Source organism: Protopterus annectens, chromosome 10.part0 (genome assembly GCF_019279795.1).
Source record: "Protopterus annectens isolate FY-2018-M chromosome 10.part0, PAN1.0, whole genome shotgun sequence".
Classification (NCBI taxonomy): domain Eukaryota; kingdom Metazoa; phylum Chordata; order Ceratodontiformes; family Protopteridae; genus Protopterus; species Protopterus annectens.
The window spans coordinates 1,592,992,701-1,593,009,391 of NC_056744.1; the positions used below are offsets into that span (position 1 = coordinate 1,592,992,701).

General features: G+C 37.9%; 1 protein-coding gene across 3 annotated transcripts in view; it reads right to left on the minus strand.

Annotated features, from left to right (window-relative positions):
• Window positions 1–15,654, minus strand: part of SGF29 (SAGA complex associated factor 29) — a 176,924-nt gene extending 161,270 nt beyond the window's left edge. The window contains exons 1-3 of one of the 3 annotated variants that reach the window (XM_044086261.1): window positions 15,561–15,654; window positions 7,080–7,178; window positions 4,917–4,992 (exon numbers count right to left, since the gene is read on the minus strand). In XM_044086261.1, the coding sequence (XP_043942196.1) occupies window positions 4,917–4,992; window positions 7,080–7,154 (151 nt within the window). In that variant the 5' untranslated portion in view covers window positions 7,155–7,178; window positions 15,561–15,654. Of the gene's footprint in view, window positions 1–4,916; window positions 4,993–7,079; window positions 7,179–8,522; window positions 8,543–15,372; window positions 15,537–15,560 lie in introns of those variants that run through there. The other 2 variants (XM_044086262.1, XM_044086263.1) reach the window with 2 other exon arrangements.
• Window positions 15,655–16,691: the final 1,037 nt, after the last annotated feature.

Sequence of the window (16,691 nt, forward strand, 5' to 3'; positions counted from 1 at the left end):
AGCTGTTTAATCGGAATACCACCCAGATGCTTTTTTTTCTGATTTATAAAGCAACACAATAAAGAAATAATCCTAGAATGCATCACACCCAACCCATTATCTTCAACATAATTACAAAAAATGCAAAGTCTTATAAATGAACATATCATAAGCTGCACCAGCCCCCCAAAAAAGAAAAAACTCCATTCTTCCCTGTTAGTATGAGAAAAAAAAACAGCAGCTAAATGTATAAAACAGTGACAAAAATATCTTAGTTTAATGGAAATAAATCTTATTGCAAACCAGAAGACACACTGCCTTTAAATATAAAACCCCTTCTTTAAAAACAAAAAAACAAGGTTTAAAAGTCATCACTTTCCCCTTTTAATATGTATTGCAACACCTTGAAAAACTAGTTCTGTAGTAACTGCCAATGTAACAGCTCAACCAATTTGTTCGCCAATACCAGGCACAAAAAAAAAAAAAAAAAAACTTGTATACTTCATAACACTAAATAAAGAAGCTTCCGGTTCTCTGCTATTTCAATCATTAAGCTCCACTTCCTCCTTGATCTCTTCAGCTACTCATGAACCACTGCACATTCACATATTCAATCAATGACCACAGGTAAACATATCTTCCTACATTACAAATCATTTTAATTTCTTTTTTCATCAAATAAACCTCCCTTGGAGGCTAGCTCTGGTGGCATACAGGGATAAAGCCCCGAGTATGACACATGCAACCCGAGTTTGATTACTGGCTCTGGCACCTGATGGAGTTGGCAGGGGAGTATAGGAGGAAAGAGTCTGTTGCCAGCTCATCATCCTAGTAGGAGGGAGTTGGCCCTCGCTTAGTGCTTGGGTAACACCTAGAGGCAGCACCAGCTGACCACATCCTACCACTTTGTGCATGCCTCCTCACAGTAAGGCAACAAAGTGGAGCTTACAGGAGCTGCAGTGTGAATGGGGAGAGACCTCTGCCCACCAGACGTGAAAGCTGGCTGCTCTCTTCTACCCGACTTTTGCTATAGAGGGAAATGAACAAAATGATGAGGCACCCTGGGCATGAACAAATGGGTCATAGGACTCTTGCCTAGCTTGAAGATGTAAATGGTTCATCTCCCAGGCCCATGCTTACACTTATCAAGGGTATCAGAACTTGTCAGAGATTTGGGATGCATGAGATCTCTCAGGCATAAACTCTGTAAACTTAATTTTTTTCTACCTGCCTTACACACTTTCTGAAATACCACCTCAGTAACAGCTTATACCCTTAACAAAGACCCATTTCCTTCTTAATAAATTCAATTTTTCACTTCTGCTTCAGAAAAAATTAATCTCTCGGAAATTTTACAAGATGCAGAGTTCTGCCAATCCACAGCTAACAGGGAAACCAAACCTTAACATTCGTGACCACTTTTACTGCATAAGCACTCCATTTCAGGATATTCATTTTTCACATACCAAATCTTATCGCACCTGAGACAGTGCTTTTGGTTGGCCAGCATACCCTTACTCCTCATAGCCTCATAGCCATGACATTGTCTGTTAAGACAAAACTTCCTATTTTTCCCCAGTGTCTTCTACTCCTCACAGTGTGCTGATCATTAGCTCCCTTGTGACTGAATGACCCACTTGTTCCCTGCAGGTGAGAGCTGGTTGCAGGAGGCCATCATCCAGGCAGCCGTTAAAGTTTTCTTCTGTCCTTAACTCCATTCTCAGTGGCTGATGTGGATGGCTGCAGACCTAAAGGCATGTTGTGCCTTCTGTTGTGAATGTTAACATTCCTGCAGAAGCTTCCACATAATGCATATCATGCATGACACAATTTTACAGGCAATGCAAGTGTACCTCAATCATATGAACAATGTGTTACTACATGGGGTGCTACTATGATGCTCACATAAATTATAACAAGAGGTAAATATCACAACAATCCTATGCTACTACTGGTGAAGACAGAAAGATATAGTGAAATACTAAAATATCCTACAACAGCAGGACAAAACGGTTTCTATATCTCCTATTAATAGTTACTACAGTCTAATATTTTCTCTACTAATGTAAAAGCATAAATATATATGCAGATCTTTAATGTAGAAATGAATGGAGAACCAAGTGAAATGTATATTTCTTAATGGGAATTTAGCAGAATTAAATAAACAAGCCTCAACACGATTTGAGAAAGGTACAGACATCTACAGATGGATGGCTTAAATTTTAATGATAAAAAAAAAGTCTGAGGTAAGCAATCCAAGAATAAAATATATGCTTCATAACGTTACTTTGAAGATATCAGATTAGAAAATTAAATCAAAGTATGTATAATAACTCACATGTAAGTAAATAACCTACATGGTAGCTTACTGAGAAAAAAAAAACTGGCAAACTTTTCAAAGGCACACAAGGACGGGGGCATCAAGCTGCCCAGATGAAAGCTGAGAAGAAAAATTAGGACCAGAAACTTGAACAGCTACAGTTTTTCTACTTTTCACTCCAGACCAGAGGAGAAGGGAGATCATGATATTGGTACACAAGACAATGTGAGGGAGATATAAAGAGGCCACCCTGAACAGGAAGGCCAGATGGAAGAGGAAGCGCAGATAACAGACTGCACATACTAATTACTTTCTAGAGCAGCAAAAGTACTTCTTCACAGAGAGGGTTATTGACTTAAGGAATGGACTACAAAAATGGAGGGAAGGGAATGACTCCATAGAGGCATTTAAGACAGGATTGGACATGTGGATAAAGGGCGAGGAGGAGAGGTGGGAGGGACTGAAAAGGAGTTTAAAAAGGCAAACTACATAGACTTACTGTACTCTATTCACATCAAACGCATAAAATGTAGGCAAGATGAAGTTCAGTGCTGTATGCATCTCACCTGAGGCACTGTACTTCAGATAGAAGCAATATATAGAAAAAAGAACAGAACTGAAAATATGCAAAGAAGTGTATCAAAGAGAGAACTACTTTACCAAGAAACATTGTTTCCAAGTAAAATGATGTCAACAGAGGACAGTAGTAATGGGTATGGCATAATACAGGCCTAAGCTGCAGGCAGAGGGGTTTAAGGAAACAAGAATGTTAAAAAAAAAAAAAAAAAAAAAAAAAAAAAGATAGGACTAGCAAAATTCAAAGGATTATTTTAAGGGGAATGTTAGGAAGTTATTCCAAGGAAAGCATTATTAGGCCTTGGAAAAGTTTACCTAATGGGCTGATGGAATTAAATTTTGTATTTAGCTTTGAAATGGGATGGGACAAAGTATGGATTAAGTATACGGGGCAGCTGTGTGTGAGCAGGCAACACCATCTCAGATTTTCTTGCCTTTATAACCTAATATATCTTGCAAACATGAAGACGTCTTATAATTCCCTTGGTTGTGACTGACTGACTGTCATTATACACATTACTCCCCAAATTTGGCAAGTTATAGTGATTCACAAACTGGTTTTTCAACAGCAGAACATAAATATCCAAGGAAACTTCTAATACAGGAGGGGCTCTGTGAAGAAATAACACAAACCACTAACTTATCTACCATGTCCAGAACAGTAAACCAGCTACTTTAACACAATGTTGTTGAGTGTAGCTGGGTAAAAGGCAGCAACCACTTTAAGGCAGTAATTCTCTTTCTCAACAAAGACAACCACATCATCCATCATCATCAAAAATTCTACCTAATGAAATCAGCTTGTCAAAGCACAAGCATAAATTCAAAAATCTCTAGACTTGCATTGTACTAAAGAATGCAGACGACCACATATGCAGGGATTCATATTAAGCGGGGTTTAGGTCATGAAATCAATGAACATTTAAAAAAAAATAGCCTCATGCTCACTTTACACCTAGTGCATTAGTATTAACAGTGTGAAGCATCTCTCTCCGTCAAATAAATCAGTACTTGCATACTTGAGACAGTCAATCTCCAGTGCTGCCCTTGTAGTCTGCTGTGTTATAAAAATATCCCACATCATCTGCTACTATGCCTCCAGCTTTTAAATGCAAGTTGTAGATGAAAGGTCCAGACAGCATTCCTGATACTAGTCTGGTAGACTTAACCGTACAGCTGTCATTTTCAAGATCCACTAGCCAGCCACATGGGGCTATCAAAAGGCAGCCATTAATCTATATTACAGCACCTGGTCTCCTGTAAGATTCCAGCTTCCGATCAAATGCAAGAAGTCACCAGAGCATTGCTGCCTTTCAAAATTTCTTCTCAGCCTTTGCAGCAAAACTACAGCTGGCAGGAAAGCCTGCGGGATGCACAACAAGCAATAAGCACCTAGGTATGGATCCAGATGATATGCACTTGAGCAACACGTAACTGTCTGCACATTTCTTAGTCATACGTGCATTCTCAAGGCACATCCAAAAGGTTGCTGTTCTCCTGTAATAACTCTTATCTGGTCCGTAAATATATAAACAAAACAAGATACACAAAAATGATTAAATATGACAGCACTGCAAATGTTCAAGCCCAAGTTAACATGCAATTTGTTGTGGCCCATTTCAACACCGGATTCCTTCCTGAAGAAGACTCCCTACAACAGCAGAGCCAACACAACAACAAACTGAAACCCTCAACAATGAGTTATGCAAACCAACTAACATGAACAAAATGTTCAAGAATGTTCTTTCTAGGTTTATTATGCTTTATTTCAGACAGAAGGATGCTGCAATGAGCATGAGTATTCCCACTAGAAGGCTATAGTATCTGTAAAAAAGACAGACCACCTCTTGCAGACATAGCTCAAACTTTATAAACCAATCCTGCGCATACCCACCTGCTAAATTATGCTGGAAGGAACAACCAGTATTTGTACTTAATACATAAAGCCCTTCTTGTGGCAGGTAACTTTAAGGCACTCGTATATGTATGCATTGCAGCTGCTGAAGTTACCAAAACAGGAACACTTACTGAACATACTTACTTTTGTTTTCAGTCTGCATGCGTTCATGAGTTTTTTGAATGTTGATTAAATTATGCTCACTTCTAGAACGTTCTTCCTATAGGAGAAAGGACATAAAAGAAAAAGTTCTCAATAGTCCTCCAGTAGCACAAAGATAAGAACTGCAGCATCCATGTTTTACATCAACCCTGCAGCCAATAACACAGAAATAACAGCAGCCACATGTTATACACCAAAACTACATCCAATAACACAGAGATAAACAGACAAATATGCCTGTTTCATGAGGACACTACATCAAAGCTAGGCCTGTGTTGGAAAAGCAGTCTCAAATACAATTTAACGAGCAAACAGTATATTCTAAAGAACGGTATAAGAAATCAGTTCTGCTTATATTTTATGTAGGGAACACTGTTCTGCTACCTCATAACTAACTTGTAAATAAGTTTTATAAGCAATAAAACAGAATAGCTGTGCCTGCCAAAAGTTCATATACTTGCGCTGTGGTTTCCTACCATAAAGAGGAATAAAAAAAAATAATAGAAATAACATGTATTTTAGAAAACAGAAAAAGTATTAAGTCTGGTATAACTATCACATGATCTAGAAGCTCACACACAAGGAACAGATTAGAGTCTTCAATCCACCTGTCTGAGAGGAAACCGCAGTGTCCAGAGAAAATCCATGCAAACACAGAGAGGACATACAGACTCTGTACATAAGACATTTCAGCTGAGAAACAAAGAGGAAAAACTGTAGCTGAGAGGTGACAATGCTACTCACTGTGATACCTACATGTACACACACACACACACACACACACACACACACACACACACACACACACACATATGTGCAAACTTGCACAAGTGACATTTCATCAGACTCCCTTAGTCTAATCTGAAAATGTGTAACAATTTGATCTAAGACTCATTTAATCACTTATGACAGAAAAGTACAGTATGTTACAGAGAACTAAAACTGAAGGGGTTTAGGGTGGTAAGCATTACAAGACAAATACATCTAGTGCACCATTTGTACCTTGCCAATACCTACCCACAGGTTTGTGCATCAGCAGGGAGTCACTGGGTTGTTTTTTCTCTTTTGTCTCTGGATGTATGACTGTGGCATTAGCATACTTAAGTAAGGGGGTGTGGGGGTGCTGGAGCAATATTTTCTGTATATGCAGTTTTAGATGTAATCTGATTTCACTAAATGTGTTTCAGATGAAATTTGTAGATGTCTTATAATTAGAAAAACGTTTCTAAAATAAAACATAACACACCCATGTATGTAGATATGCATGCATGCATGTAGAAATAAAATCCACTGGAACCACTAAAGCACAAAAGCTCAAATAAAATCAAATTGATTATGAAACTCAAAACAGTTTCACTTAAAAGCTTCTTCAGTGAAACCATTTCCATAATCAATATGATTTTATTTGAGCTTCTGTACCTTAGTGTTTTAGTGGTTACAGTGTATTTTATTTATACATTTTTGCATTTTTAATTTCCACTGGATTTGTCACCGGTATACACGTATTTTTACTGCATACACAGAATAATAAACAATATGTACATTATTCAGGAGAAGAAAAACAATTACATATTTAATCATGTTTATTCACTTATTTATGTGCAATTTCATTTTCCCTTGACCTTGTGGCCTGGATCATGGCCGAACAAGGTCCATGAACTAGCCCATTTACTTGGATAACAAATAATAAATAAACAAAACTTAAGGTATCATGAGAACAGTATAATCATTATACATAGGAATGGACCCCATTCCTCCTTCTGACATCACCTTACAATCTACATAAAAAAGAAGAAACTTATTAACTTGGTGAGAGGGCACAGAGTAGAAATACAAAACAAAAAGGTAGAGAAATGAAACCCCAGACATAAACATCCTTTGCGGTGCTTGACATCTCCATGGAAACCACTGAAAGCTATCTATTAGCCTGCAAGTCAGGATAAAAGAATGAGAATAGAGGATGAAATCCACTGTACAGTGGATTCTGATGCACAGCTACTACACATTGAATTATGTTTTTTCGTACAATACTTACAAGAAAACTATTTATATACGTAACATTCAAAGTAAAAACTGTGTGTGGCTTTTCCTTATCTCTGTGTTAGCTGTAAACCAAATTTCAAATAATCCAGTGGTGTTACTTACTTGGGTTTGTTTTATGAGTTGATGCAATTCACTAAGAAGCTCAGATATGCGTGTATCAGCAGACACTAGAGACATGGTGGCTTCTCAATTTGACAATGACTGAAAAAGTAAAAATAAATAAACTTAAGCCATGACTTAATATCAGCTTTCATCCAAAGTATTAAATATAAACATTACTATAGAATCATAGTATGAAACAGAATACACTGCTTCAGCAGAAAAAAAATGAAAATGCAGAAATTAGTTCAAGCAACAAATGACACTAGAAAACTGATTGCAAAGAAGCATGAGGATTCATAAATGGCAAATGACTTTCTGTATAGTTTGGCAAACAAAGCCTAAACCTTATGTTAAAAAATCAAAAAACGGAATAGCTCCTTATGAAACTAACTATATCAAACCAATAAAAACCCATAAAAGCTTTTATATAAAAACGATTAGCGGTTTTGTCCACTTTACAAATCTATTAGTGAACTTCATCAGATAAAATGCATTTTAACATAGCAGTTTAAATACATATAGCAAACAAATCACATTTCATCCATTCAATGACATCAAAGACCCCCTCCCCTTCCAAAAGCACCTTTTTCAACTACCCAGAGAGCATTATTGCTTGTTTTTACAATTATAATTTTCCTAAAATAAACTATTAGTTCAACACTCCAAAAAAAGAATATATCTATCATTATTTTGTGTGTTTGAAATAACTAAATTTTCATAAGAAGCTATTCCGTTTTTTTTGGCTTTAACATAGTTCGTTTTTCCAGTTTGTCTTTGTGTTTTTCCATTTTCTAGTAGTTTGCAAAAACCTGTTATAACCAAAGGCTGTGTGGGAAGACTGGTTGGGTGACCGTTTATGCAGTGTCATAGGGGGTCTAATGTAAACTGTAATAAAAATTAGTCTTTTCTCTTGGGTAGTGGCTGAAATTGGCCTTTTTTAGTTAGTCTGGCACACTAACTGGTTGAGAAAACAAAGTAGGTGAGACCAAAAATAACAAACATTCCCACTGTGAAAAGATTTTAGGTATTTAATAATGACAAAGTGGCAAACACTTAATCAAGAGTCCTTATTTGATGCCAGCTCTGTGATATGAAGGTTCTGATCCTAATCATATAATGGACACTCTGAGGACAATTGGGAAACTCTGCAATGGAGGAGCAAGCCAGAAAGGGATGGTAATTCCCCTATCTCAGAGGGATGGAGTTGGTTAAGTCCTACAAGAAGACTGCCACATGGGAGACAGAAAAGGCCCACTGATGGAGTCCCATTGACAGGAACTCAAAAGCATGAGCCCAGCCAAGCAGTACACACATGCACTAGAGTCAAACATCAAAAGTATGCAATGATATACACTTAGCAGCAGCTCAGTATAGTAAGATATTCCACTACTCTTGCAGGCCAACTTGGGGAGGGTTGTTAACAGCATTAAGAAAACTGCTAACCTCCCACTGCACTCTTTGGCACTTGTCTCTTCATCCTGGCAGCTTCTATTACCAGTTCTGGAGAGGAATGAATGAGAGGAATGAATGAGCCACCTGCAGAAAGGCTTGACGGTCATTAGGAGTGGGTAAACAAACAGAAAAAAATACAGGCATAAAGAAAACAAACCGCATCTATATATGTACAAAATTATATTTGCTCATGTTGAAAAAATATGCACCCATTCCTTTTACATCCATGTTAGACAAAACCTGTCCTTAACGCAAAATGCATATGGTATCTACAGAAAAAAGCTGCAAAAGAAAGAGTTTATAGTAAGGTATGTGAACTACATTTAAATGGGACCTTGAGAAAACCATTCTTGTCCTCACACTTAATATTCAAGTAGCCAAGATGTATGTGGAGGTTAGTGCGCTAAATATCTTTAATAGATTAATAAGGTAATATGCTGCTGTAAATGATTTTCCTTTACGTAAACAGGGATAAAACATGCAAAGCCATATATATTTTGACAGTACGAGAATCTATAATAGATGCTACAATTTTTGCCAACATATAAAAATGCTGTAATTTTTGCTACATTTACATTATTTTACCCAAGCAGAACTGATTGTATAAAATTATAGATAGACATATTTTATTTTAATCTATGCCCAGAGAAATGCTAAATAGTTTCAGATAAACAAAGGGTCTCAATTTCGACTGCTACCCTCCAAATGCTCACTGAAAGAACATAAGGGAGGCGCCCTTTATTCAGAATTAAGCCAGACAAAAGCTAACAGCTAGAGACCAAAAATGCATCATTGTACTGGTGACAAAACTTACTCATATGACACCCAAAGTTCCTTAGAAAGAACACTTTACAGACATCAAATCAGCAGACTCATGAGCATAGCCATGTGCAGGTGTACCTTTTTCCTATCCAAATATATACCTCCAGCTTGATCCGCAATTCAGTGTTCTACCACAACTGTAAGTTGCGCAAAAGTTAACACACTTACCTTTGGAACAGAAAGGACGGACAGCGATTCGCCTCACAGCAAGAGGTTCCCCCGACTGATTCTCGGCTGGGGTTCATTCCTTGCAGAGTTTGCATGTCCTCCCTGCATTCATATGGATTTCCTCCAGGTGCTCTAGCTTTCTCCCACATTACAAAGACATGCATCTGGAGTATTTCTTCCCAGGCCTCCACTGAAAATTGGCTCATTCCAAGTCGGACTTTCCTAGTAAACAAATGTTAAATAAAAGCTGTGGGTTCTACTTCCACACCAGGTAAATGGATTGCTGACAGTGCAGTGCAGTATAATGGGGGTGCTACACTACTGAGTGTATTGCGTCCCTCAGCTATCAGCAGGGACCAAGTGCTGGCAGCTTTATCTAAAGTCAAGAACACTGCCTTCATAGATCCTGACACCCGTGGTTGCCTCCTGAACAGTCTAAAACATGACCTATTAGAACCACTTGATGCACTCTTCAACTATAGGCCTGAAATAGGCTATGTTCCAAGTGAATGGACGACCACAACAGTCAATTCCTTCCACAAGGTCAGACCATCAGTCAACCCAGAGAACTACAGACCAATCATTCTTACAAGTCAAATATTCAAAGCCATGGACTGAATTGTCATGGAAATGATAAACAAGGACATGGGCAACCTACAGACAGTGGACCTATCCTGATTTGGCTTTGTTAGGTGAAGGTCATGCCTACTTAACCTGGTAGACTTTTTTGAGAGGGTCAACAAGGCAACAGACGAGAATAAAAAGTGCATACTGCCATAGCTTGACCTGCTAAAGCATTTGATTCAATACCCCTACTCAGGCATTGATGACCAGCCTTACATAACTCACTGGATTGCTGGCTGGCTCAGAGATAGGACCAAAGACGTTAGAATTGGTGAGACCACCTCCACCAACAGACTAGTCACCAGTGGAGTACCCCAGGGCTCCATGCTGGACCCCTGTTTGGCATCTACTTCTCAGAAGCCCCTGGCTCAGCAAGTTCACAGATGACTGTAAATTGGGAGCTATTATAGATTCCCCCCAAGACACAAACATCTTGCAAGTGGGTTTAACACTGACAAATGACTGATACTAAAGCCATGGGCTAAAACAGACTACAAAAAATGCATTATAATGCCCTTTCGGAAACTGTCAACCCAAGTTAGTCACTAGATCAATAAAATACTCCTAAGAGTCAACCTAGTAGTAAGGGATCTGGGAACATATGTGAACAACAAATCTGGTCTTCGACTAACACATAACTAAGATAACAAGAAAATAATTTTATGTCACCCAACTTATAGATATGTGTATAGCATCCAAGTCCAAGGAAGTTATAGTACCATTCTACTTGGCCCTTATCAGACTTTATTGAATACAATGTCCCCTTTGGCATGTATCTAACCAGACACTTACAACAGTTTGAATGCTCACAAAGGTTTCTCACCAGAAGAATTCAGGATATGAATACCCTGCCCTACACTGACATTCTAAAGGCTCTGTTTCAGTATTCAGTCTCCTATGGGATCTTTATCTGGCTTACAGGGCTTCCACAGACCCAGCCCTGATGATCTGTTGCACATGACCAAAACAAACAGCAACAGAACCACTAGATCCATGGATCTGAACATCACTTGTGACATAAGCAGCACATGCTGGAGAGATCTGTGTCCCAAAGGATCCCCACACTATGAAATAAGCTCCCCACCCATGTAAAACCAACTTCATCCTAGACCCTACTCAAAATCTTAACTGGATAGGAAATCGTAAATTTAACCCCAGTCTAGCCCCCATGGCCCTTATAGACACAGGCCATCAATAAGAAAAGTATACTCCTAACTAACACCCCCTCCCAAAAATCATTAGCTATCTACCTACTAACATGCCCTCCCCCATGATACTTGGGATCCAAATGGTTTAGGGTGCGCAGCTAGGCTTATAACAGCCTTAGTGGTCATTAGCCTAGTAACAACCTATGAACCAATGAACTCTGCGAAATGCCTCCTACATCAAACAAGCTTATTTCCAAACACTTGTTAAAGAATCTGTATGAGCAGACACTGAAAACTTTTTTATCTTACCATGAAGTTCTACACAGTCAAAACCTGCCAGGAACTTTGTAACTAGTTATTATTAATTTTAATGTTTTTCCAATACTGAATGGAGGCAAGCATAGTGACTTACTTTTTCTTGCAAAGCATTTCTTGCCCATAATACACTGTGTCTGAGAGCATATATTAGGAACTTTTAATGTCAAAATCTTACAGTGTAAGCACTGAGAAATACTGCCAAGCTTAAGAATCCTTAGTGGAAGTGTCAGTGATTGATTTGCTGTAAATCTTATGGATTTATCTTCATATGTATGTGCACACATTCTTTAAACAGTGCATGATGAGGTTAAAGGAAATAGCTGAGATAACACACCCTTTTTCTTCTGCTCCTTTCGGCTTTTCCCAGTTAGGGGTCACCACAGCTGAACAACGGTCTACAGAACGACTGGCAGTGAAGTTTTACAGTGTTGAGTTGCCAGTCCGGCACCTAACCTTCCACAGAAGGCACACACACTTACACCTAAGACCGATTTAGAGTGCCCAATCCACCTACAGCATGTCTGTGGGATGTGGGAGGAAACCCCAGCACCCGGAAGAAACCCAGAAGACCAAAGGGAGGACATGCAGACTCTGCACAAAAGCCAGCCAAGCAGAGAATCGAACCAGAGAACCTCGTGCTGTGAGGCTGCAACACTAACCACTACACCACCGAAAACTGGAATTTGAGTTCCATGCCCTGTTTCAGCACTCCTTCCACACCTTAATTCAGCCACAGTATCATATTTCCTACCTTAAAAATCTCAGCATGTTGACTAATCATTAAGTTTGAACAGCGTCATACAATAAAAAGTCATTGTGCCTGGTTCTGCTAGCAAAACTGTATTTCTAGTCTTACCTTCTGTCTTCTTTTGCAACAGATTTTATACTAAATTAAACAATGTTTTTATAAATCTTGACTGCACAAAGATAAAAGCCTAACTAGAAATGTGCCCAGTAAAACAAACAACTTGAAATGCATCCTTGGGATGCACACAAAACCTATGCACACTAGCAGTCATTTAGCATCAAATGAGCTTCCTTATTTCATACAGAGCGTTACATAAAAATATTTTTTCTGTGCTCCTTCTTAAAAGTGACAAGCTCAGTAGCTTAAGTCATGCCCTTCTTACATCTAAAATCCTTGTTATACTTTGCACATGTTCCCAGATGTTTAAATTATGCATTATTTTGGAATTATAGTTAACATTCAGAATTAAGCAAAGGCTCAGTAAGTTTATGAACTCGGGCAAGTGAAAGAATGCAGCTATAAATGACAGTAGAGCTACAAACTCTTAAAACATGAATAGCTTTATGACCCTAGTAAGTGCAAATAAGAAAAGAATTACAGATACAAGTGTTACAGCCTCAGCCAGAAATTTTCAGATGTGACAGGCAAAATTACATAATAGCAAGGGAAACATCTGGAAGTATTGTGAGGTTTAATTCACCCCCAACACAATGCAAAGTAAGGAAGCTTACTAGAAAATAAATGCCACAGGATGGAGGCTTTTGCCAAATCATGATGTTCTTTTTTGTAACATTTTAACATATGAAAGTATCAACATCAATCTGTAGGGAAGAAAATGCTCTCTGAGAAAAAGAAATAGTGTGTTTGTGTATTTATTTGCGTTTGTTTACTTGAGTAAAGCGCAGATCAACTTAGCTGTTCTACAAGTACAGTGTTGCGTTAAAACAATGATTCTTGCTATGAGGCGATAATGGTTTATACTGTACACCTGAATTACTTAACATATGCTTTTAGGTGTCTTCATTTGAATCTTTGCATCACAACTGGATGGCCACAGAAAATGTTGCACTTTATATGATGTGCCTTCTCAAAACTGCATTTTCATGATCTTACTGCAAGTGCAGAACAGCCTTAAAGTAATCTATGTCAGGTAGTTATAAACTGTGCCCCCTGTCACAGCAAACAAAATGCTTTGCTGTTAAAGGAGCATCAGATGTGAAAAGTATGGCATGCCAAATAGGACAGCATTACTTTGTTTAGCAAGGTTTCATTGTATGGAAAAAAAAAACTAACCATTAAGGGGGACAATCATTTCACTCTTGCAGGAGGCAGAAAATAAAGCAAGCAGCACCTCCAGGACTAATGGAGTCTGATATACACACAAGTTTGTCTGTTATTTCTTTCCTTCTTTATTTTCTTTGTTAACCACAAAAGGCCGCATGATCCACAACAAAAAAAAAACGTCCTTTTCAGTGTTGGCCCACAGCAGCAATCTCCAAATACAGAACATTAACAACAAATAAGGTTTTGTGAACATGCATAAAGAAATGTATGTATAATAAAAACAAACAATTAAAGAAAAAAGACAAATATTTAAAATAAATACAATCCCTAAGCATAACAGTGTTGTACCAATACAAGAGATAGTATAAAATAGTTTTGCATGCATACATGTTATTTTGTCCCTAGTTTCTAGAATTATGAAAAAAAGAAGTGTTATTATTAGGATTAGTGTTGGTAGTGTAAACAGCCAAATAATCATAACAGAAATGAGGTGAAAGAGAAGACTTACAGAAGTGAACAGTTATGAAATATTAGAGAAAAGAAAATGAATAACATGTTTAGTAATGATAGTGGAAAATGTCTAAGACTTAAGCAGCAAAGACTATGAAAAAGAAGGTAATATTACTAACCCAGTCCCATAGTCCAAAATAACTTTTACCCTGACAGCAAAACAGCTCTACTACCACTATAACTGTTTGGCAAGAACTGCCATGTTTTTTTTCATTCAATGCCAAAAAGAAACAACTCAAGCTTTGTACTATACTACCAACTGTTATCTAAGTTTATATAAATTCTGATACATACTGATAAGTTTTATATTGTCCGTGTATTCTACTTTTATATATATTTTTTTTAATTTTTGCATATTTCGACTTGTAAACATTTTTTTGTCAAGTGTCTATATTTTTATTTGACTGTATTAATTTTGGAGCTTTTCTCCCCGGGCCTCCACTGAAAATGGGTTCCTGACCCAGTGGACTTTCCAGTCAACAAATAAATAAATTACAGTGAGAGGATATAGGCTGACAACTGATAATATTCTGCTTCAGAACTGTACACAAAGATAATTTATGTTTCCAGTTCAGTGAATTTTCTGTTTTTGTATTCAAGATTTTGAAGTTAACTTGTGAAGACTTACAACAAATTACCAACTACAAACCATTCATTCTAACAATGGATTGCAATTAAACTTTGTCAAAGCAAGTAGCACAAACATATTTTTCCAGTCTGTCTATACAATTATTATATTTGTTAACTTGGTAAATACGAGAGTCCTTTGTGTTGCCTTTTCAGCCATCAGGCGCTACAAGGACAAATGTAAATACAAAATATGTAACGTGCATGCATATAATTATGCGCACATATAGTATTTATACACACACTTGACAGATGCACATGCACTCTATACACCTGTACACATTTTACACACACACGTATAGGATACCCATTCTACACATGCATACACACATTATGCACTTAGTACCCTCGTACACATGTGTTATATATGCACGCACACGTATAGGATACCCATTCTACACATGCATACACACATTATGCACTTAGTACCCTCGTACACATGTGTTATATATGCACTCACATGTGCGTGCGCTTAGACAAAATTAAAAAGTCACAGCCGTTATGAATCAGTTATGTTACATTAATCTTGAAATTAACATGGTTTTCATACTAAGTCAGAAATGCAAAAAAAAAAAAAAAAACGGGTACTAACAGTGGCGTGCAACCAGCATGGCACATACAAAATTATTTATGCACGCTATACTGATGTAAAATCTGCAGCATCGGCTGAAATTAGGCCAGCATGGCGGAAACACAAATATGCACAAACAAAAAAAACGAAGCTTTCCCTAAATGCCAGCGCTAAAATGTCTGTGTACAAATCTTATTCTTCCCTCGTACCTGGCACCAAGGATTTGCTAAAACCATGGAACTTTAGGTCCCGTAACAGAATGTAAACAATCCTAAGAAGTCACTTCCGGTCCGACGAGTCTTGGCATCGTTACATAACCAAACAATCACCGTGACGCCTCACGGGAATTGTAGTTATATATTTTGCACCTACTCTTTAATACTCCTGATAACGTTTTTAAACTAATTTGGTCAGCTATGTCCATAAGTCTTAACAAAGGGGGGGGGGGGGGGGTGCAGTTTTAAAATATTAGTACTATTAATTTGAGGGGGGGGGGCAGTTTTAAAATATTAGTACTATTAATTTGAAACATAGACAGAATAAGAGGATGTGAAGTAATATAATTTTTCCCTGAGGAAAAAGAAGTCTATAACTCTAATTATTATCTTTATTTAGTAAGTGTAAGTAACCCTCTGTTATCCAAAAGTCAAGGGTTTAAGACGGCCAGAGGTAAAACCTGACAAAGTCAGGGATTTTGTTGAAAATCAGGGGCAGTTGAGAGCTATAGATGTGTTATACTGAAACAGCCCATTTATATTTTTAACAATCATTTTCGTGAGCTGATTAAACAATTTTTAAGGTGGGAGGGGTAATGTAACTTCAACTTCTGGCAGAGCTTGTGTAGGAAAGAACCCCCTAGGATGAGCATTAGCAACACCACCCCAGTCTACCCATACACTTCCTGTAATGAACTTTATACAACAGTCATATCTAATTTGAAACAATGCCCGTCATAATGTAAATAAAAAATCGGCAATCTGTGGAACACCTGTGAAGAGTTTACTGCCAACCTCAATAAAGAAGCAAACAGGATGATAAACGCGTACCCACAAATTACCACATAGGTGGTAATCCATTAAGTACGGAAGAGGTAATCAGGGACCTAGGGACCCAGGTTGACAGTAACCTCTCATTTGACACTCACATTGCCAAAGTGGTTAGGAAGACCTTCTATATTGCCCACCTTATCATGAAGGGTTTCACATCTAGATCAAGAGAGGTCATTGTGCCCCTGTACCCTTCGCTTATCAGGCCAATGATTGAGTACAATGCCCCATTTGGGATGTATCTTACCCGACACCTGCAGCAGTTGGAAAGACCCCAAAAGTTCCTCACCAAGA